Source organism: Piliocolobus tephrosceles, chromosome 1, assembly GCF_002776525.5.
Source record: "Piliocolobus tephrosceles isolate RC106 chromosome 1, ASM277652v3, whole genome shotgun sequence".
Taxonomy (NCBI): domain Eukaryota; kingdom Metazoa; phylum Chordata; class Mammalia; order Primates; family Cercopithecidae; genus Piliocolobus; species Piliocolobus tephrosceles.
The window spans coordinates 182,785,679-182,806,159 of record NC_045434.1 but is presented as its reverse complement, the minus strand read 5'-3'; the positions used below and the strand labels follow the sequence as shown (position 1 = coordinate 182,806,159).

The 20,481-nt window shown below is 52.2% G+C and overlaps 1 protein-coding gene across 2 annotated transcripts; it reads right to left on the bottom strand.

The window, feature by feature from the left end:
• Positions 1 to 3,077: 3,077 nt before the first annotated feature.
• On the bottom strand, positions 3,078 to 18,926 carry HEYL (hes related family bHLH transcription factor with YRPW motif like). 2 transcript variants are annotated; one of them, XM_023221555.3, is made up of 5 exons: positions 18,832 to 18,926; positions 11,864 to 11,930; positions 10,707 to 10,790; positions 9,433 to 9,514; positions 3,078 to 6,127 (listed from the first exon to the last, which is right to left on the bottom strand). In XM_023221555.3, exons 1-5 carry the CDS (start codon positions 18,909 to 18,911, stop codon positions 5,454 to 5,456), a joined length of 987 nt encoding a protein of 328 aa, XP_023077323.1. In that variant the 5' UTR covers positions 18,912 to 18,926; the 3' UTR covers positions 3,078 to 5,453. The 2 variants fall into 2 exon arrangements, with proteins under 2 accessions (XP_023077323.1, XP_023077325.1); XM_023221557.1 differs by lacking the exon at positions 18,832 to 18,926 and adding an exon at positions 12,127 to 12,195 and having other exon boundaries at positions 5,430 to 6,127.
• Between the last annotated feature and the right edge of the window lie 1,555 nt (positions 18,927 to 20,481).

The window sequence follows — 20,481 nt, the reverse complement described above, 5'->3', positions numbered from 1 at the left end:
TGAACTTTGGGTACTTTCACTAACAAATTGAGTCTCAGTTTCCTCTTCTGTAAAATGGGGATGATAGCGGTCGTTACTCACAGAGCTATGTGAGAATTTTATGAGACAGTGTAGATCAAAGGCTCACAAATGTTTACTGTTATTAATGGGATCAGCTAATAGATCTGATTTTTCCTACCCTCTCTCTCCAGGAAGGAGGGAAGGAGGTTAATGTCTTGAGTTTTCCACAAAGTCATAAATATTCAGTGCAAATAAATTACAAGTTCCTAAGGCCTTCAGCACACCTAATATTTCTTAGTCACCTACTATGGGCCAGGCACTAGGAGAGGGGCCAGGGGACAGAGAGGCCCTTGTGGAAATTAATTTATGCATTGCTCCTCAGAAAGCATTAACCTTCTCCAGGCCTACAGGCTGGGGTCCAGTCACCTACTGAATGCCAATCTACCTCAGCTTGGAAAGAAATCCCAACCCTTCTTCCCACCTCCTGATGAGGTGCCTCAGCCCCACCCCAGACAAGTTAAATCATAATCTCTGGGGCCTGGGTACCGAGAGTTTTATTTTTATTATTTTTATTATGTTTATTTATTATTATTTTGGACAGAATCTCGCTCTGTTGCCCAGGCTGGAGTGCAGTGGTGTGATCTCGGCTCACTGAAACCTCTGCCTCCTGGGTTCAAGTGATTCTTCTGCCTCGGCCTCCTGCGTAGCTGGGACTACAGGTGCACACCACCATACCCAGCTACTTTTAGTATTTTTAGTAGAGACAGGGTTTCACCATATTGGCCAGGCTGGTCTCAAACTCCTGACCTCGTGATACGCCCACCTCGGCCTCCCAAAGTGTTGGGATTACAGGCATGAGCCACGGCGCTTGGCCACCAATATTTTTAAATAGCATCTAAGTGTTTCCCATGAATAGGTGAAGTTCAGTCTGAACACTGCTCCTCCTCAGTCACCCCACATCACTCCAAGTGCAAGTTTCCTTCCTTCCTTTCTTCCTTCCTTTTTTTTTTTTCTGAGATGGAATCTCACCTGTTGCCCAGGCTGGAGTGCAGTGGTGCAATTTCGTCTCACTGCAACCTCTGCCTCCTGGGTTCAAGCAATTCTCCTGCCTCAGCCTTCCAAGTAGCTGGGATTACAGGCGTGCACAACCATGCCCAGCTAATTTTGTATTTTTAGTACAGATGGAGTTTCACTATGTTGGCCAGGCTGGTCTCGAACTCCTGACCTCAGGTGATCCACCCGCCTCAGCCTCCCAAAGTGCTGGGATTACAGGTGTGAGCCACTGCACCTGACCAAGTTTCTTAAACAAGGTCCCACCTTGGCATTCACTTGGCAAAATCTTCCAGGGCTGTCACTGCCTAGAGGCTGAAGCCCAGACTCTGCATGACGCTCCCGGCCTTTCACAGTTTGGATCCAGCCTCCTCTCATTAATGACACTAATGGCTAAGATTGGTGGAGCGGTTCATATGACCCAGGCACTCCATTGAGAGCTTTACATGTGTTATGTCATTCAATTACCACCTAACCTTAGGAGACGATGTCTTAGTTCAGTTTCCTCATCTGTAAAATGGGACATTCCAAGAAAAGTATTGGCTACAGTGCCTGGTACACAGTTATCACTCAACCAATAGTAACCATTACTGCATCTTCTCTGCTTTATTGATGAGAAAGTTGAGGATAAGGGAGGTTCAGTAACTTGCCCAAGACTACATACAACTCATTAATCAAGAAGTCTGGCTTCAGTGCCCAGGCTAGCCCACCTCTCACTCTGTCACTGAGGGCCCATGCTCAACTCAGAGCCAACATCTACAGCTTTCCTTGATGAGGTCTCCAGGTCTTTGCACATAGAATAGTTCCCTTCCTCCTCCTCCTGGAAAGCTTCCTCCCAGAGCCACCTACCCCCTTGACACCCTGAGCAGGGCCACATACCCCAACTCTGTTCCCTTCAGCCTTCCCAACAAACCTCCATACTCTCATCTCACCAAACTATCATCTTGATGGAGGGTGTGCCCTCCACTCAAAGTGACTGTGTCCTTCCCAGCTCTGGCTCCACTGTGCCTGGTTGGCACGGAGCAGACCTCTGTGTTTGCTGGATTTGTTGCGAGCCAAATCCATCAGATAGCCAAGCCAAGAGTGGAGAGCAATGCCTGCTGGCAGGACAGCCTGACTGCTCCCAGCTGTCAGTGTGCACTTGGAGTGGACACTCGCACTTGCCTTTGGCCAGGGTCTCCTGGCCATTTGCCAGAACTTCCAGTCCCTTGGCCCTGGCTCTCACTCTGCTCTGCAGCCTCCCCGCAAAGTTGGCCAGCAGGGGGTTCACCCCTAGAGGGGCCCGGACCATCTACAGCATGAGTCCAGAAGATTTCTCACCTTCTCAGTTCACTTCTTCAACAAGTATTTATTGAATGCCAGCCATGGGCCAGGCCCTGTGCTCAATGATGGGTACAGAGTGGAGAGTGAACCAGGCATGGCACCTGGCCTCATGAGCTTACATTCGAGTGGGAGGGACAGTCAACCAACAAGTAAATTACACAAATGGATATGCAGTGGCAAATTGGGGAAAGAACAAAGGCCTTGTGATAGATGAACTCCTCAAGTACAGTAGTCAAGGAAGGCCTCTTGGAGGAGGCAACTTTGAAACTAAGGCCTGAGGGTCTGAAGAACTCAGCCATGCACTGGGTAGGGGAAGAGCATTCTTGGCAAAGGGAAGAGCATATGCAAAGTGCTGGAGGTGGGAATGAGGCTGGAATGTCGAGGAAATGAAGGAAGGCCAGGTGGCAGAAGCTCAGGGAGCAAGTCTGGGACTGGCAAGAAATGAGGCTGGAAGTGAGGTTGGGACCAAAACAGGAAGACCTTTAGAATAACAGGGTAACAGAGTGAGGTTTTCAAACCAGAGATGATATGATATGACCTGCAGCTTTCAAGTTCTCTCTGATACTACTGAGAACTGATTGACAAAGCAAGAGGGAAGACCTTTTTGATCTGGGGGAGTTGATGTGGCCTGGCCAGGCTGGCTGTGGGTGCAGACAGAAGTGGACGGACTCCAGAGATAGTTTAGAGGTAGAATCTACTGGAAGTTTCCAGAAGCACTAAAAAAATCTATATTGGATGTCCGCAACAACCACTGCAATGGGGTAGGAGTTGGAGACCCCAGGAAAGCTTGGGGATAGAAACAGAAGATGCAAGTCCTTGACCACGGAATCAGATCACACAGTCGCCTTTCCTTCCACAATATCCCAGGGACAATGAAAGCAAGTTCAGCCAAGATGCTGAAAGGGCTGGGTCATTCCCACCTCATTTCAGTGGCGTCACAGATTCTCTGGAGCTGCATACTTGCAACGTGGAAATGTGTTTCCCACAGCCCCACTAGGGATGCTCAGGCTAGGAAGTTGCCAAACTGCAAGACTACATCACTAACCTGGTATCCCAGGAGCAGCAGGAGAGGAGGAGGAGGAGGAAGAGGAGGAGTTGTCCTTGTTCCTGTCCTGAGTGGGCCCCTTCATGAAAAAGGGGAAACTGGCCTTTGCCTTCTCTTACCTCCTCTGTCTCTGTCCCGACTCCTGGGAGCATGTGTGAGTCCTGTCTTCCTTCTACTTCAGTCTCCCCTCTGCCTCCCTTAGGAGCACTCCCTGCCAATGACCCACTCTCTAAAATGATCCCCCCTCTCCTTGCTACTGCACATCTCAGATAGGTCCAGGAGGACAGCAGTCTGATGGAACCAGCTCACACTAAAAATGAAAGAGGTGCTTTCCTCTTTATCTCTCCTTGAGGAGTTTGTCTTTTCAAAATAGCTTTCTGGGACACTGAGATGATCTCCTCCCTCTTATCCACCTCTTTGAAAGGGCTCTTTTCCCCAGGGTTTCTGCAACTCACTTTTCAGTCCATGGAGTCTCCTCAATGCAGCCTCTGGGGAGGGTGGTTCCATCAAAGGGAGGAGGTGGGAGAATCTTCCCAGGGGTGACAACTGAAGTATCTAACCAGTGTGGAATGAGTACTAGTGAATTGCTGGCTCTGGGACTCCATAGCCTTGGATCTACCAGGCAGTAACCAGATAGTAGGAGTCCTGGGGGAAGTGCCAGGCAGTCGTGGGCGGGGGGGGGGGGGGGGGTGAAATCACTTGGGGGAGTAGATGTTTACCAATGAGTACAAAAGGGTTTCTGCATTTTATCAACTGGTGTGGCAACACTGGTCCCACTGGATGTCAGTCTAGTCTCCACTCTTCTGCCGGGAATGATCGCTGGACCATATGTTTCCTCTATTAGAAAAAGTGGCCTGGGGTGGAGCTGGGGAATGAAATGGCCTCTGAGCACAGCCAGCTCTGTGGAGTCCTGGTGAACAGGATCTCAGGCCCTCGACCCGTTGCATGACCTTGAAGGGCCGAGGTGCCTCGAATCATCCTTCCTCTTGCCCCTCCTTGCAGTTATTTTTGTCCAGCCTGACAGCCCTTGGCTGTTCCAGCAGTCTGGGCTCTGTGAGCCGGATGCAAACCAGGCAGCTCAGACGTCTGGTGCTGAATCCCAAGAGGTTGCTCTCTGCACACCATCACATGGGGCCGCGGCCCCTCTGCACTGTGTGCACCCAATGGGGAGGGACCACACGCCTGGAGGATGGTGACTGTAAGACGTGGGGGGCTGGGCTCTCCATTGCTCAACCCTGGCTCCTGTCTGGGAGAGCTGTCCAAGGCCTGGTGTGAGGACACCCTGTCACAGAGTTTTGCTGCTGCCTAGAAACCTCCCAGCTGGGTTAATCAGGCCAGCTGTGTGCAGGGACCTATTAGTCAGTGAGAGGGTGGGTGTCTGCTGCTGGGAGGAGGGTGGGAGCAGGCTCTGCTGGGCCCCCAGTCTCCAGGCCTTGGCTGTGGTGGAGAAAGGGTCTGTCCTGTGGTTCAGTGTGATGGTGTGGCCCAAGGACAGGTGGGCAGGGGCAGACAGGGTTCCCAGGAGACCTCTTGGTGGCCCCTGCTCAGTTACTATCTCCAGGAAGCGAGGCAGACACTATGTTCCAGCCTCTTGGCGTGGGAAGGCTGCAGCCAGTCAGTCATTGCTCCTGACTGGGGTCTGACCGCTCCAAGGAACAGCCTGCCTTGGGTCCTGGTGCCCTTCGGGTTAAAGCTTTTTCCCAGACCCAAGGTTCATGCCTGCTGCTGGTGTGCAGAGGGCAGGAGAGGGGTCTGCGCGCAGCTCTGAGGGTCTCTCCCAGGACTCATCTGTGCAGGTGAGGAATGGAACCAAGCCTCTGAGACCAGAACAGCTCCAGGAGAGCTGGGTGGATAAGCTGGGATAACAGCGAGGAGGAGAGATGGGCTGGAGGAGGAGGGGGCCTCTGATGGCTGGAGAATGTGCCTTCACATATGAGCCAGTCCAGGAAGCAAAGCAGAAAAGACAGTGCCCTTTTTCGGGCTCCTGGTAAAAGAACCTTCCTTATTCCTGGGGGCGGGGTGGTGAAGGGGCAGCTCAGAAAGCCCCGATTTCAGTGATTTCAGAGACCCAGGAGTGGTAGAGCATGGCTCCCCCTGGCCTCCCAGCTGGCCCTGGGGAGGATGAGTTGGGGGCGGGAACAGCCACATAAGCAGCAGACCCTGTAGGACCAGGGGGTGTGGGGGAGGAAGATCGCAGGAGGGGAGTGACGTGGCTGTTCCTGGCAGCCCTGCTGCTGGGGGCTACAGGCACAGGGGTCGCTGGCCTCTCTAGGGGGCGGGCCCTCCGGGTGGAAGATGCCCCTCGACCGGGCAGCACATTCCTCCGGGCTGGCAGGATGATGCCTGTGGCTCTGCGAATGGGAGCGGTTCGGAGGGCTGGGATGGGGTAAGCAGGAGAGGAGGCACTGGGCAGGACAGGGCCGGGCACTCTTCCCAGGACGGCGAGCTGGTTGCTCAGGGCTGGCAGCCCCGGGCAGCTATGGAAGAAAGACCAGGGCCAGGCAGCGAAGGCCAGGGGGCCAGTGTGTGTGGGCGAAGGCTCCATCTCGGCTGCGTAGCTGTTGAGGTGGGAAAGAAGGCGAATCCGAACGGGGTCTGCACGGCTGCTGGGCCCTTCAAGGACCCCCAGGTACCTGATGACCTCGGTGAGGCACTCCCGAAAACCAATGCTCCGGAAGTCGACTGCCAGGGCTCGGGCATCAAAGAATCCTGCAAAGGGAGGCATGATGAAGGTCATGCCAGGTGTGGGGAGAAGTCGGTCTGTCTGTCTGAGTTCTGGACCTGCCTCCTCTACTCACTCCCTGGGCAGCCTTGGCCATGTCACCCTGACTCTCTGAGCCCGTCTCCCCATCTACAAAGTGAGAACAAAAATCCCTGCCTGGGGTGGAGGGTGGAGGGTTATAACGATCAAATGAATTCACTAAACTATGAAGCATTATAAAATGTAAAATGTTGCTTGCATCACAATTCATGATTAATGCAAAGAAAAAACTTTGTGGCCAAGATAACTTCATTGAAGTAGATACTTGACAGATATGAAAGGTTGTGCACTTGAAGGTGTAGAACAACCCTGCCTGCTGAGAGGGGCAGATGCCCAGGAAGGGAGGTGGCAGCAGCAGCCATCAGAGTGAGGAGGCCCCTTGGAGAAGGCAGCATAGTGTAGCAGTGAAGTGTGAGGTCGTCAGAGGCCAGGAGAGCTGGGTTCAAATCCTGGGTCAGCTACTTAACTAGCTGCCTCATTGTGGACAAGTCTCTCTCTCTGTGTGCCTCAATTTACTTAGTTATAAAATGGGGATATAGCAGTGCCTACTGTATAGAGCTGTGAGGGTGAAATTAAAATAGTGCACAGAAAATGCTGAATAAATGAGAAGTTAGCTATCACTTATATTACTGGCTTGACCCTGCTGGCATCTGAGTTTGTCCCTTGGCTCAAAAGGCAATCTGGAAAACAAGACCCCACTGTGATCCTCAGCGGCTCGGCCAGGGACCCGCTCTTTGATGGATAACCATGTGAACTTCCTGCACAAGTATTTACATCCTCACTGCCTCTCCATACCTGTTCCTCTCTTGACCACCTTCTGGGCAAAGACAGACAGAACAACCCCAGCCAGCACTGGTCTCATGACGATGGCAGCAAATATCTGGTCCTTGGTTCATGGCCCCCCCAGAGGAACAGCTCAGCTGGAGACTATGTTTGGAGTCAGGTCAACTTGTGGGCAAGAACCAACTCTGCTATACACTTAGCCATGTAAGTTCCAGCAAATCCCTTCACCTTTCTGTGTTTGCTGTTCTTTTTTTATTTTTATTTTTTATTTTTTTGAGACAGAGTCTTGCACTGTTGCCCAGGCTGGAGTTCAGTGGCACGATCTTGGCTCACTGCAAGCTCCACCTCTTGGGTTCACGTCATCCTCCTGCCTCAGCCTCCTGAGTAGCTGGGACTACAGGTGCCCGCCACCATGCCTGACTAATTTTTTGTATTTTTTAATAGAGTCGGGGTTTCACCATGTTAGCCAGGATGGCCTCGATCTCCTAACCTCGTGATCTGCCCACCTGGGCCTCCCAAAGTGCTGGGATTACAGGTATGAGCCACCACGCCTGGCCTTTTTAAATTTTTTTTCGAGATGGAATCTCGCTCTGTCCCCCAGGCTGGAGTGCAGTGGCACGATCTTGGCTCACTGCAACCTCCACCTCCCAGGTTCAAGAGATTCTCCTGCCTTAGCCTCCCAAGTAGCTGGGATTACAGGCAACCGCCATCACAGTGGCTAATTTTTGTATTTTTAGCAGAGACAGGGTTTCACCATGTTGGCCAGGTTAGTCTCGAACTCCTGACCTCAGGTGATTGCCCACCTCGGCCTCCCAAAGTGTTGGGATTACAGGTATGAGCCACTGTCTTTTCTAACTAACATTTGCTGAATTCTTACTAAGCATTTCATCAAGTTATTTAATTTAATCTTCATAAAACCCTCTCATTATTCCCATTGTAGAGATGAGGAAACTGAGGAAGGGAGAGGTTAAGTCATTTGTCTAAGGTCATAAAGCTAGTAATCAGTGGAGCCTGATTCAAATCTAAAGCCTATGCTGTGAACCACAGTTCTGTCTTCCCATTCATTCAGTCAGAAAATGGTGGTAACACTAACCCCCACCTTGCAGGTTCTTGTGAGAATCAAATGAAACAACACAAGTGAAAGCATCTGAAAACTGTCAAATGATGTCCACATATTAGTCACTACTTTTAACTGGATAACCATAAATGTAATCTGAATCTCCCCCATTGGTTCATTAGAGATGGAAGTCTCCCCTCTTAGCAATGCATTTCTTTGGCAGAAGTTCCCAAATAGACCACCTGCACCAAGATAATTGGGTGGCTTGTTAAACTTGCAAACTCCTAAAGTTCAATCTAGACCTACTGCCTCAGAATCTCTGGGGGATGACTCCTGATTCTGCCTGCCCCAAGGTGACAATGATATACACTGAGGCTTCAGAAGCACCAGAATGGGCCACTTAAAATGCTACTGTCCTCTTCTGGAGTAGTAAGTTAGGTCTCTGGAACTTAGGTCTTTGTGGCCAAGGCCTGTGGAGCTTTCAAGGTTTCCTAATGTTGAAATCACTAAATACACAGAGAAACTTTGAGTAGACAGAATTTCTATTTTTTGGGAAGTGTCTTTTTTTTTTTTTTTTTTTTTTTTTTGACGGGGTCTTGCTCCGCCCCCCCCGGTCAGGGGAGTGGCGTGATCTCGGCTCACTGCAAGCTCCGCCTCCCGGGTTCACGCCATTCTCCTGCCTCGGTCTCCCGAGTAGCTGGGACTACAGGCGCCTGCCACCACGCCCGGCTAACTTTTTGTATTTGTAGCAGAGACGGAGTTTCACCGTGTTAGTCAGGATGGTCTCAATCTCCTGACCTCATGATCCACCCGCCTCAGCCTCCCAAAGTGCTGGGATTACAAGCATGAGCACCATGCCTGGCCTGGAAGTGCCTTTAAAGTCACTGTTCCATTACTTTATTGTAACTGATGGGCTTAAAATAACAAAATGAGTTAATTTGTGTCCTGCTACAATCCTGAGATTTGTGGTGAGCATGATGTGTCACCCCAGCACTGCCGAGGACCCCACAACAGCCCAGAAGCCTAGACCAGTGGGTAGGATACCACGGTCCTCCCTGGGCTCGGGGGTCAGATTGGGATCCCAGTGAGAATTAGCTCATTCAGGCAAACCCTTAATGAGGTCCTGGGTTGGGGAAGGGTGGGACCCACAGGAACAGTCTGTTACGGAAGAAAGCACCTCCCAGGTCTAAGACTGGAGGGAGCTGAACTGAGGAAAAGGTTGCGACAAATGGAGACCCTGAAAGTGGAGAGGGAGATGCTGAAAGGAGAGACAGAAGCTTTGCAAATGTTTCCTTCATTGAGCGAACTCCTCAGAGTGGGCAGCGTATGGACTTGCTCACCAACGTATCCCCAGGGCCCAGCCTCAAAATATTTGTTGTATGAATGACGCCTGAAAGAGAAGAGCATGGGTACCTGTCCCGCCAGTGGCATGGAGCATTTTCAAGTGATCCACCGTCATCTGTAAGACCTCGGCTTTCTCCAGCTTGGAAGAGCCCTGCGGGTACGGAAGACAGAAGGGTGGAGCCTCTAGCTGACCATGTCGCTGTGTGGTGTCATCAGCACTCAATGTCTTGATTTTCTCACCTTCCTCGCACTCCACTGCTGCCTGCAATTGGGCTTCTGCTTTGGCCAAATTCTCCAAATCTAGAACATTCTTTTCAGTTCTCCTCTCAGACCACCTGTACACTGTACGGCTGCCGATCATCTTTCCTGAAACCACTCCTCCCTTGACTTGCACGACACCACTGTTTCTGGGCTCTCCTTTCACCATCCCTCTTGATCTGCCATCTCTTAGCACAGTAGTGTCCCTTCTGTGTTACTTCGCATTTTGCTGCTCCCTGCAGAGGGGCCTGTCACCTCCATGGCTTTAACCGCCATCCTCAGAATGTCTCTTAAACCAGCTCTTCCGGGAATCCAACTTCAGACTCCATGTGCCCAAGATCTAGCTCATCATCTTATCCCCAGACCACTTCTCTTCCTTTTTTTACTCTCTTGGGAAATGCTTCCTAAGCCTCCCAGGTGAAGCCTGAAGATCAGACACTCCATGGGAGTCCCTTGAGGGCAGATACTAGGTCTAGTTCACGGCTGGTCCTGTGACGGTTTTAGTGAACATCTGTGGGATGACTGACTTGTTCTCACCAGCATAAGGGAAGGCAGAGGACCTGTGACCTATGCCTTGGTGCAGAGGGTGAGAATCTCCTAGGCTGAGCCCACTGTCTGATTCCCCACTGTAGTTCCCCTGCCGTAACATGCTCGATGGCAGAGTGCTCACTCCCTGAGCAGCCTGTTCCACTTTCAAATCACTCTGGAAATGTCTGTAGTGCGGATGGATGGGGGCTTGAGAATCACATAGTCCTGTGCCCTGCTCTTTACTAGCTGTGTGATCTGGTATAAGTTACTTCACCTCTCTGTGCTTCAGTTTCCTTACCTGTGCCATGGGCATAATAATAATCCCTACCTTTCGGGATCATTCTGAGGAGTCAATTCAATGGGATGATGGACATAAAGCCACCTGAGACACCTAAATATAAATTTCCATTCCTCTTACCCTGGCCAGTGACAGATGTTGGTAAATGAACACAGCATCTCAGGCAGCTGTTACCAATCAACGAGAGATGCCACGAGAAACGAACCTTATCTGCCACCCACACAGTGTTTCCTCTAGCACAATCAGCAGTGTCACATACCTGTTTCTCAAAGGCAGTGGGGACCAAGCGTCGCAATTCAGACAGGCTACTGTTAATGCGGTCTCGACGCCGTTTCTCTATGATCTAAACAATCATGACAAGAAGTTACTCACAGGTGCGTCATCAGTTTCCAAAGTGCCTTGATGGACATCAACTCATTATTTACCCACACAGTGTTTTTGTGAGGGAGATCAATCTAGTCTTACTTTATGGTGGAGAAAACCAAGGCCCAGAGAAGGACAGTGATTTGCTTAAGGTCACACAGCAAGAAAGTGCAGAGCTGGGAGTATAACTCAGACCTCTTGTCTTGGTCTATAGGGGTGATAGTCAAGATGTTTAACCGCTGGTACAGCAGGGCACAGCCAATCAGAATGAGGACACCAACCACAGTGCGGGAGCAGGCCCTGGAGGCCCCCGCTGGGCCAAGAGGGAGACCCCGTCAGCTGTGAGGTCATGAGATGGTGTGGAGAGTCCCACATGTTGCCCTCTCTAGCTGCAGAGCCCTTCCACTCACACACCCTCATTCTTCCCTCACAATACTGGTAGCAGAACACTGGGAGCAGGACAGATTTGACCCCATTTTACAGATAAGGAAAACGAAGGCTGGAAGGAAGTGGTTTGCCTAAGGGCTTACAGTCAGTGAGTGTCAGGCTGCTCTCTGCCAGACCCCAAGTGTCTGGACTCCCAGTGCGGAAGCACAGCTGCATCCTGGGAGGAAAGTGGGGCTGAACACGACGGACAGATGACAACAGCAAGCGGGGATCCGTTTTCTGTCCCCTCCCCCACCCTGGCACACTGAGGAAGATGAAAATTCTGGACTCAGAGAGGAGACAGAAGATAGGATGGGGGGCAGGCTGGAACAACAATCATAATGGCCTATTGTGTGTCTGCTATTGTTACATTAATGCACTTAATCTGCAAAGCAGCCCTTTGAGGTGGGCCCTGTCATTATTCCAGTTACACAAAGGAGCAAATCAGGCTCAGAGAGGTTAAGAGGCTTGCCGGGAATCACCCTGATAGCTAGTGACAGAGCAAGGATTTGAACCCAGGCAGTTAGCTTCATGGTGAAGTTTCTGCCCAGGGTTCTCCCCGCCAGACTGGAGGGGATTCATGGCAACCCTTTGTTGGGCAACTCAGAGGCTGAGACGGACACTCACCCCTCTGCGTTTCTTCCTGGCTTGCATCTGCGAAGGGCTGGGGGTGGACAGCGGCCTGGCCATCTGGCTGGAAAGGAAAAGAAAAGCTGATTTTTCAGGGCTAGGGGACCGTCTCCCTGGCCTGGGCCGACCTCGGGACAGGAGGAGCCGCAGGGCGGGCCTGGAAGGAGGAGTTTGCTCTCCCCTTCTTCCCGGGGACTCATTTCAACCTAGGTCAAGTCCTCTCAAGCACTCTGGGCCCACTTTGGGCTCTTGGTCCGGACCGGCTCGGCCTCGCCCCTCGCCCCTGGCCCCTCGCAGCGGCCGTCGGGGAACCGCGCACCGCGGCGCGGTAGCTCGGGCTCCTGCAACCCGATCCCCGAGGGCGGGGCGGGCGAGGGCACTGGCCGGCGGCGGCGGGGCTGGGCCTGGCGGGTTGGGTTTCAGAGGGAGCCGCTGGGAACGAGCGTGGAAAGAGCAGATGCCGCTGCTTCCCACGGGCCGGGCGCGCCGGCCGCCCGCCCTCCGCCCCGCCTGCAGCTGCCGCCTCCTCCCACGCGGTGCGGCCGGGGGCGAAGGGGAGGCGGCATCTGGGTCACAGGCCCTTCTCGGATGCTCTGGGACACTGCCCTGGCCTCCCAGAAGGCCCCGTCCCCGCAGCCTCGGCCACTCCTCCCACTTCGTGCCTTCCCTCTGCAGCCCCGGTTGAATGATGGATGTTTGCTCACACCCCAGGAGCTCCCATTACAGAGAATAGGCTCAACCCTGGGGGGAGCTCTTCCTGCCCAGACTCTGACCAAAATAATCTCCAGCCCAACTGCTAACCCTTCTTAAGGTTTTCTGCTTCAGAAGTTCTCTTAGAATGGTGAGGATTCGCTGGGTCCACTGAGGCATCATTCATTTGGCCAACACTTCTAAGGCCTTATTCAGGCCTGGGTGGGTGGTGGTGCACTCAGCCAGACCCCAGCCCTCCCTCAGCTCAGCTCCAGTGGGCAGACACTGCACTAACAAACAACAAACAAGGTGACTCCCCTGCCATTTCGGAAGACATAACGCCACACATCTGAACAGGAACCTGCAAGCTGGACTTCACCCACACCTGCTCCTGCTGCCCCTGGGTTCCCCATCTTGGTGAAGGTTCCCCACTTCTGCAAGGTGGAAAGCTGATGCTGTCTTTGATTCCTCCTCCTCCTTGCCCCCACCTCATTAAAACCTGCCCACACTATGTCTAAAATACATCTCATGTCTGTCCTCTTTCTCTCCGCCACTTCTCTCAATGCTACGCCTCTATCATCTTTCATCTGGATGACTGCAGGAGCTTCTTGTTGGGTCCTTTTACAACCTCTGACTCTCTACAAGCCTATCTCCACACTGCAGGCAGAGTGATCATTTAAATCTGATCATATCACTCACTTCAAACTCCTCCGTGGCTCCCCAATGTGTTTTTGTTTGTTTGTTTTGGGTTTTTTTGAGATTGTAGTCTCACTCTGTTGCCCAGGCTGGAGTGCACTGGCATGATCTCGGCTCACTGCAACCTCTGCCACCCGGTTCAAGTGATTCTCCTGCATCAGCCTCCGAAATAACTGGGATTACAGGCACCCACCACCATGTCTAGCTAATTTTTGCATTTTTAGTAGAGACGGGGTTTCACCATGTTGGCCAGGATGGTTTTGAACTCCTGACCTCAGGGGATCTGCCCACCTTGGGCTCCCACAGTGCTGGGATTATAGTCATGAGCCACCATGTCTGGCCCCAGTGTTTTTTAAGATCAAGGCCACCATGTTTCAGGTGGTCCAACTGGCCCCTGTCAACCCCTCCAGACTCAACCCTCTTCCTCTGTATGCTCCAGCCTATCAATGCACTAACTCCTTCTGCAGTTGCACATACTGTCCCCTAGTCTAGGTCCACCATCTCTAGTTCACCCATCACCCCAAGCCCCAGTGCCTTTGCCCCATAACTTCTACAATCCATCAGATCTCAACTCAGATGGCACCTCCCTGGGGAGCCTTTTCTAACATTCCTCCTCCCACTAGTATCCCCTGCTCAATACTCTCCTAGCACCCTGCTTTCACAGCATTTATGCCAGTTTGTTGTTTTATATTTATATGGTTATTTGATTGATGTCTATCTCTCCAACAAATCCGTAAGCTCCATGAGGCCATGAGCCATGTCTGTTACATTCACTATTGCAGCTTCGAATACAGCAGAACTCATGGTAGAGCTTTCTTCTCTCACCCATGTATTTGGCATCACTGGGGAACAGAGACTTAAGCGCCATAAAATCTACGGCCGAGGACTTTGTGGAATGGGGGCATATATGACTTACCAGAAAGGTCCCAGCCCATGTGACTACCCTTTTGGCATTTGAATTTGGATCATTTTCATCAACTGCTCAGAGAAGGTTGCAGAAGAGACCAGATAGCATTTGTCAAATCCTACTGCTATGTCCCTGGCTTTGACCAGACACATCTGGAAAAGGATATCTCCCACCCAAACATCTGGACAAGCAGACCTGGTAAGACGTCTGTAATAGCTCCTAGGAGGGAGGGCCCAGCAAGCTAGGTCCAGGCTCAGATGGCCTGATCCTGAGATCTAGGGGCAGCTTGTTTACAAAGCCTCACTGGTTCACTGGGGACAAGCCCCAGGAGCCAAGACACACTAAGAAACACGACCTTTGTTCCCCCCAGCTTGATAAAGCGTCTCTTCGGGTATTGGGTTAGCCTTGCGCACGTCACTGCCTCTCAGCCTGATCCCTCCGCTGGGACCATCTGTTGGAGGCTGACGCACCCATTTCAGGGCAAAGCAGTGCTGCCATCCCTTTTTCCAATCTCCTGGTCAGCTTCTCCCTGTTGTATCATTTCCCCCCTTCTCCTCTCCCCATATCTCAGAGGCAAACCTCACATTACAGTTTTCTTGGCAACACTATGTGTCTTTCCCTCCTTTAAGCCTTACAAAAGCCCATCTTACAGATGAGGATGCTGAGCTTCAGGAAGCTAAAGCAGCTTGCCCAGCCTACCCAGCTGCTAAGGAGCAAAGCCAGCAGGGAATCCGCATCTTCTGGCTCCACTTCAGCATTGTTTCCCTTCTAATTCCTACTTCCTGTCTGTCTGAATAGCCTTCCAGACCCCTTATTTTTAAAGTTCCCAAGAGCCCAGCCAGAGCTCCCTTCCAGCCCACGATCTGGCCCTGACAGTGGGAGGAGGTGTGGGATTCTCTTGTCTGAGAATCTGAAAATGACACAGATTTTCATGGACCCAGAGAAGATACATTGACCATCAAGATCTGCTCCATAGGCCTCTAGTGGCTCCTGGCCAGAATTCTGGGGCAGTCTCTGATAGCACGAAAGCTTTCCAGGTGGTCCTGACCACCCTCAGTGCCGACTTCCCCTGGGAACTCCCCCGTGGAACCCTTGCAGATGACCCTAATCATTTTGTGTCAGCCAAAGGCAGAATCACCATGTCCCACATGAAGGGATCTCAGAGAGAACTCAATCCATTTATAAAATGAGGAAACTCAGAGAGGAAGGGATCTTCCCCAGGCCACATAGCAAATTAGACGAAAATCCAGAACTACAGTCAGGTCTAGTGCCTGGTGACTTTTTTTTTGAGATGGAGTCTTACTCTGTCACCCAGACTGGAGTGCAGTGGTGGGATCTCAGCTCACTGCAACCTCCGCCTTCCAGGTTCAAGTGATTCTCCTGTCTCAGCCTTCTGAGTAACTGGGACTACAGGCACGTGCCACCATGCCTCGCTAATTTTTTGTATTTTTAGTAGAGACGGGGTTTCACCATGTTAGCCAGGATGGTCTCCATCTCCTGACCTCGTGATCCGCCCATCTCGGTCTCCCAAAGTGCTGGGATTACAGGCATGCGCCACTGCACCCAGCCTTTCATGGCTTTTAATCTGGGGCTTTTGCCAGTGCACTCCATATGTTCATCATACCGTCATGTAGATCTTGGAGCCAGTACTTTTTGTTCTATACTGCACTTCCACATCTATTTGTCTAATTTATTGCACAATAGCCCTGTGAGTGAAGTATTATTTGGGCCATTTCACATTTAGGAAAAATAATCATTTTATAGGTGGAGTGACAGACACCGGAGTTAAGAATCACTCCAGTAAGTCCAGTCTTCAGACTTCCGGTCTTTTCATTAGACCATGCTGTCTCATAAATATGTTGCCCCCCCCCCCCCAACTGAATGGTGACTGCTTTGACAGCAACATTTACTGGAAGTTACTTTGTATCAAAGTAGGGAGTTATGTAATTTTATGTACATTACTTCATCAAACCTTATCCTGTGAGGCAGGAACGCTAATGCATTCCCATTTTGAAAGGGAGAAAACTGAGGTTCAGAAAGGTGTAAAAGTCACTGGCCAAAGTTAATGGTGGTAAGATTCAAACTCAGGTCCATCTGACTCCAAGGCCACCACCTTATATTGTTCAGGAAGAGGACCCTGATCCAGGGTCTGACATGTGGCAGGTGCTCATTAGACATTTGCAAAGGTAGAGGAGAGGCTGTCCTCTCAGTTTGGACTCATCCTGTGTCAGGGGGCCAGGTTCAGAGGAGAGCTCTGTGGGTAGGTTTCACAGATGAGGCAGGACTGCCACCAGGCAGATGCCCACAGTGACGGTGGAACACACTCTGCTTTTTACTCTCCTGTTTCTGAGTGTGGGGGATTTGCGCCCTGCCCCTGACCCCGAGAGGCTGGCTGCCTCCGTCCTGCAGCCCTTGTCAGTGTTTATCTGCTTTCTGTGTACATGAGGCTCTCCTTCCCTGAGAGTTCCCTGAGGGCAGAGGCTGAGCAGGATACATCTGGCCCCCCTATGCCCAGCCTGGGGTCTGGGCCACAGCAGGCATCGTTCAGTGCTCCCTGAATTGAAGCATTGATGTCTTCTGGGGGGGAGGGCCCTTTGGTGAGTGCTACAAAGAGGCATCTATAAGTCAGCCTCTACCAGCTGTCCAACTGCTTTCTCTCCTCAGAGGGGTCTGCTCCTCTAAGGACAGTGTCTACAAATGGGCTCTGTATATATAGGAAATGCTATATGTATAGGAAAAAACTGCCACTGATCCTTTATGCCTCATGTGAGCAGCTGTCCAGATGCCACCATCTTCAAGAAGCCCTCCTTGCCATCTTTGGTTGAGAGTGACCTCTCCTTGCTTAAGTGCCCTCACAGCCCACAGTCTGTCTCCTTTCCATCCTGTCCATGGTGTTTTTATGACCTGGCAGGTCACTGACTGGGCTGCAAACTCATGGAGGACAGAAGCCAGCTCTGATCAGCCTAGTTCTCTGGCATCAATTTTGTGCCTCTGATCTATGAAGACCCAATGCCATTGAATTTGAGACCCTGCTCAACACCACCACATGGTGCTGTGCCCTTTCCTGGCCCTTAACAGGCACAGGCTAAGATAACTGTTTCTCTGAATAGCAGTTTCTGCTAAACAATTAAGAAAGGCTAATATGTTGCATAGCGAATTGTATTATACACCCTAAAAACAAATGTACAGGATGCAAGAGGAATATCTATTATGGCATTTTCCTGGGATTTGTGACTGAGGCAGGATCCCTGGATCTCAGAAAACTAGAGAGCACTGAAATTACAAAATGTCCTCAAAAATATCCCTAAGAATTCCTAAGAATTAACTGGGCCCGACACACTGGCTTATGTCTGTAATCCCAACACTTTGGGAGGCCAAGGCAGGAGGATCACTTAAGCCCAGGAGATCAAGGTTGCCATGAGCTATGATCATGCCATTGCACTCCAGCATGGGCAACAGACTGAGACTGTAAGAAAAGAAAAGAAAAGAAAAGCAAAGAGAAAGAAGGAAGGAAGGAAAGAAAGAAAGAGAGAGAGAGAAAGGAAGAGAGGAAGGAAGGAAGGAAGGAAGGAAGGAAGGAAGGAAGGAAGGAAGGAAGGAAGGATTAACTGAATTCCCCTCCAATTCTGTTCTAGAGAGTCAAGTCTGGATGAGTCAGGAGAGATGAAGTATCCCTTTCTTTTCCACTGCTGTCTTTGTTTTACTGATGGGGAAACAGACTCAGGACGGACTCTGTCAGGGAAACCGATGGCCTAAGACCACGTAGTGAGTTGGTGGCAGATTTGGGGCTGAGACCCAGGTCTTCAGACTCCCAATCAGCCCTGCAGCTCTTTCAGGGTGCTGGGAATCACATGGTGTGTGCCTAAGCATGTGCTGTGCTAAGCCCTTTACATACTTTACCTCATTTACCAATACTTCTATGAATTTGGTTCTATTATTCATGCTCATTTAACACATAAGTAAACTGAAGCTTAGACAGTTCACAGAACTGCGAGGTAGCAGAACTATACAAGTGCAATTTGTTCGACGGGTTTGAAGCAGGTCAGACTGCCTACCAGGAGCTGAAAGACACTGGCAGCAGGGGGCACGATAGGAGGCACACTGGAAATGGAGTCTAGGCCCTTGCAAGTTGCTTATTATTTTCTTCAATACTAAGACCCTAAACCCAAAGTCCAGTTTGCTCAAAGGAGGGCAAATTTTCTTCTTCCTGAAATAATTTGTGGACTACATGAAGACTACATCCAAACTAGGATAAAATTGGGAAAGAATGGGGTTAGTCTGCATCGTCAGCAGATTCCGGACAGGGGCTAGGGTACCATCAGTCTATGAGAGTTTTCTAGAATCTCCAGGGAAAACTCCTTGCCAGTGGCCTCCCCTAGGCCACTTCAACCGGTAGATGATAACCCACTAGCCACCAGATCCCCCGAGCTGAACTCTACCTCCGTGCCAGCATCCCCAGCCCTGCACGATGGAGAGCGCCCAGGATCCAGGCACTCGTGCGTGTAAAGGCACAGCCCGCACACGCCCCACACGCTGACACCTGTGGCCCCGCGCTCACCCGCCTCCGCCCAGGCGGTGCTGGAGGGCTGGCCAGCCTGCTCGGCGAGCCCGTCGGGCCGACCCCCACCCTGCCCGCCCTCCGCGTGCTCACTCCCCGCATCCCGGCCCTTACCTCAGCTCGCCCTCTTGGCCCACGTCGATGGGTCCATCGGACTCGCCGTCGGAGCCCCTCGGCTCCTTGGGTCGCTTCATGGCGAACGCAGGCTGCCGGGTCTCAGCCCCGCGGCTAGGGCTCCCAGTCGGGAAGTCGGGCCCCGCCCCGGCCCCGCCCCGGCCCCGCCTCAGGGGCACCGCCGCCGCCCTTTCCCAGGGCCCTTTCCTGCGCCGCAGCCCCGGGCGCCCAGGCGCCCCTTCGCCCCCGCGGTGACGCGCCGCCGAGCCGTGGGAAGGCCCTGGGCGGTCGCCGCCTTCACCGACGGCTGGGAGGTCCGGCTGTGCTCCGCTGTCTCGGCTGCCGCGCGCTGGGTGGCCTTGGGCAGGTGCCCTGGGAGGCCCCGCGGGGAAGCCAGGAGTCCCCGTCTGTCCCTGGGTCACCTGGGCGCTGCTGGCCTGTAGAGGCGCCGCTTCGATGCCTGGGATTCCGCAAGGGTTAACCCTGCGCGCTCCTGCCTCCTGGTGTTCTGGAGGCAGCAGACACATCAAGTTTGTCGAGGTTAGTCGGGGTGGTTGGGGCCTGATCCTCAACAAGAATTCCCCAGCAGCTCCTCCATAGGGCCCGAAGCAAGTGGAATAGTGTGGTGGGGGCAAGGGGAAGACACACTTCTGAGAGGTGGCGGTCACCCCCAAAAGGGACGGCTGAAGTTGTGGCCACAGCGTCTGAGAAAGCTGGGCTCTGGCCGAGTCCCTAAAGGCCTGGCTTGGTGGCAGTGGTGGGTTGTCCCTGGGAATCAGTTCCCAGTTCCCAGTTCACCAGAGGTCGAGTTGTCCTGGGCGGCCAGGAGGCCAGGAGGCCAGGAGGCCAGGAAAGGGCTTCTTCTAGACGCTATGGCAGGGCCTCAAAGTGGGAGAAGGAGAGGAAAAGGGGAGACACCCTCCAGCCTCTCTTCCTGGGGCCTCTGCTTCTGACAACACACCAACCTGTTCACTCAGGGAGGGCTCTAGCTGCCCTGTCCTTAGGGAGGGGGACTCGTGGGAAGTTCTCAGATTCCACCCGTCATCCTCAGGCACCCAGTACCTCAGAGAAGCTCCCAAGGCTCCAGAGGAAGCTGCATGAGAGCATCCTGGAGGTGGACTTCTTGGGCAGGGAAGAGGAGATAGAGGAGGTCTTGGTGTGCTGGGTTAGACATGAGAGAAGTCTTCCTTTTTGCCCGCTACCAGGTCAGGCCCTGAGGGAAGCCACCCTTTCAAGTGGGAGAATGGGGTTGGTCATCTAAGAATAACTGTGCTTCCACCCCCACAGCAAGGCCTGCTTGCTGGGGGACACTTGATTACTTGATGGGGAAGAACGTTCCTGTGCCCCCTTCCACACACATCCACAGACACAACCGTTGGGCCAGGTATGCAAACACATACACACAGACAGACTTACAAATACATACTGGTAGGCGCAACTGTCGTGAGCGATCAGTACCAGGAAGCCCTGGTGGTCGCCCCAGCCACATCTATGGACTCTCATTCCAAATGCCCTCAGTACTCACATCACTTCTGCAGGCACATGCCAGTCAGTGGAAACCTCAACCAACAGAGAATTTGCACAATCCATGCGCTATGCATTCCCTGGAAAGGCAGAAGTGAAGGAAGCCTCCTGGATGTCTGCCCTGTG

What these genes read in the sequence shown, in the direction of transcription:
- HEYL (XM_023221555.3), bottom strand. Translation starts at nt 18,911, where the DNA reads ATGAAGCGACCCAAGGAGCCGAGGGGCTCCGACGGCGAGTCCGATGGA. An exon ending in GGCCAAGAGGGCGAGCTGAG is followed by an intron (nt 11,931 to 18,831) that starts GTAAGGGCCGGG and finishes TTTCCTTTCCAG; the next exon opens with CCAGATGGCCAGGCCGCTGT. An exon ending in CCAGGAAGAAACGCAGAGGG is followed by an intron (nt 10,791 to 11,863) that starts GTGAGTGTCCGT and finishes ATGATTGTTTAG; the next exon opens with ATCATAGAGAAACGGCGTCG.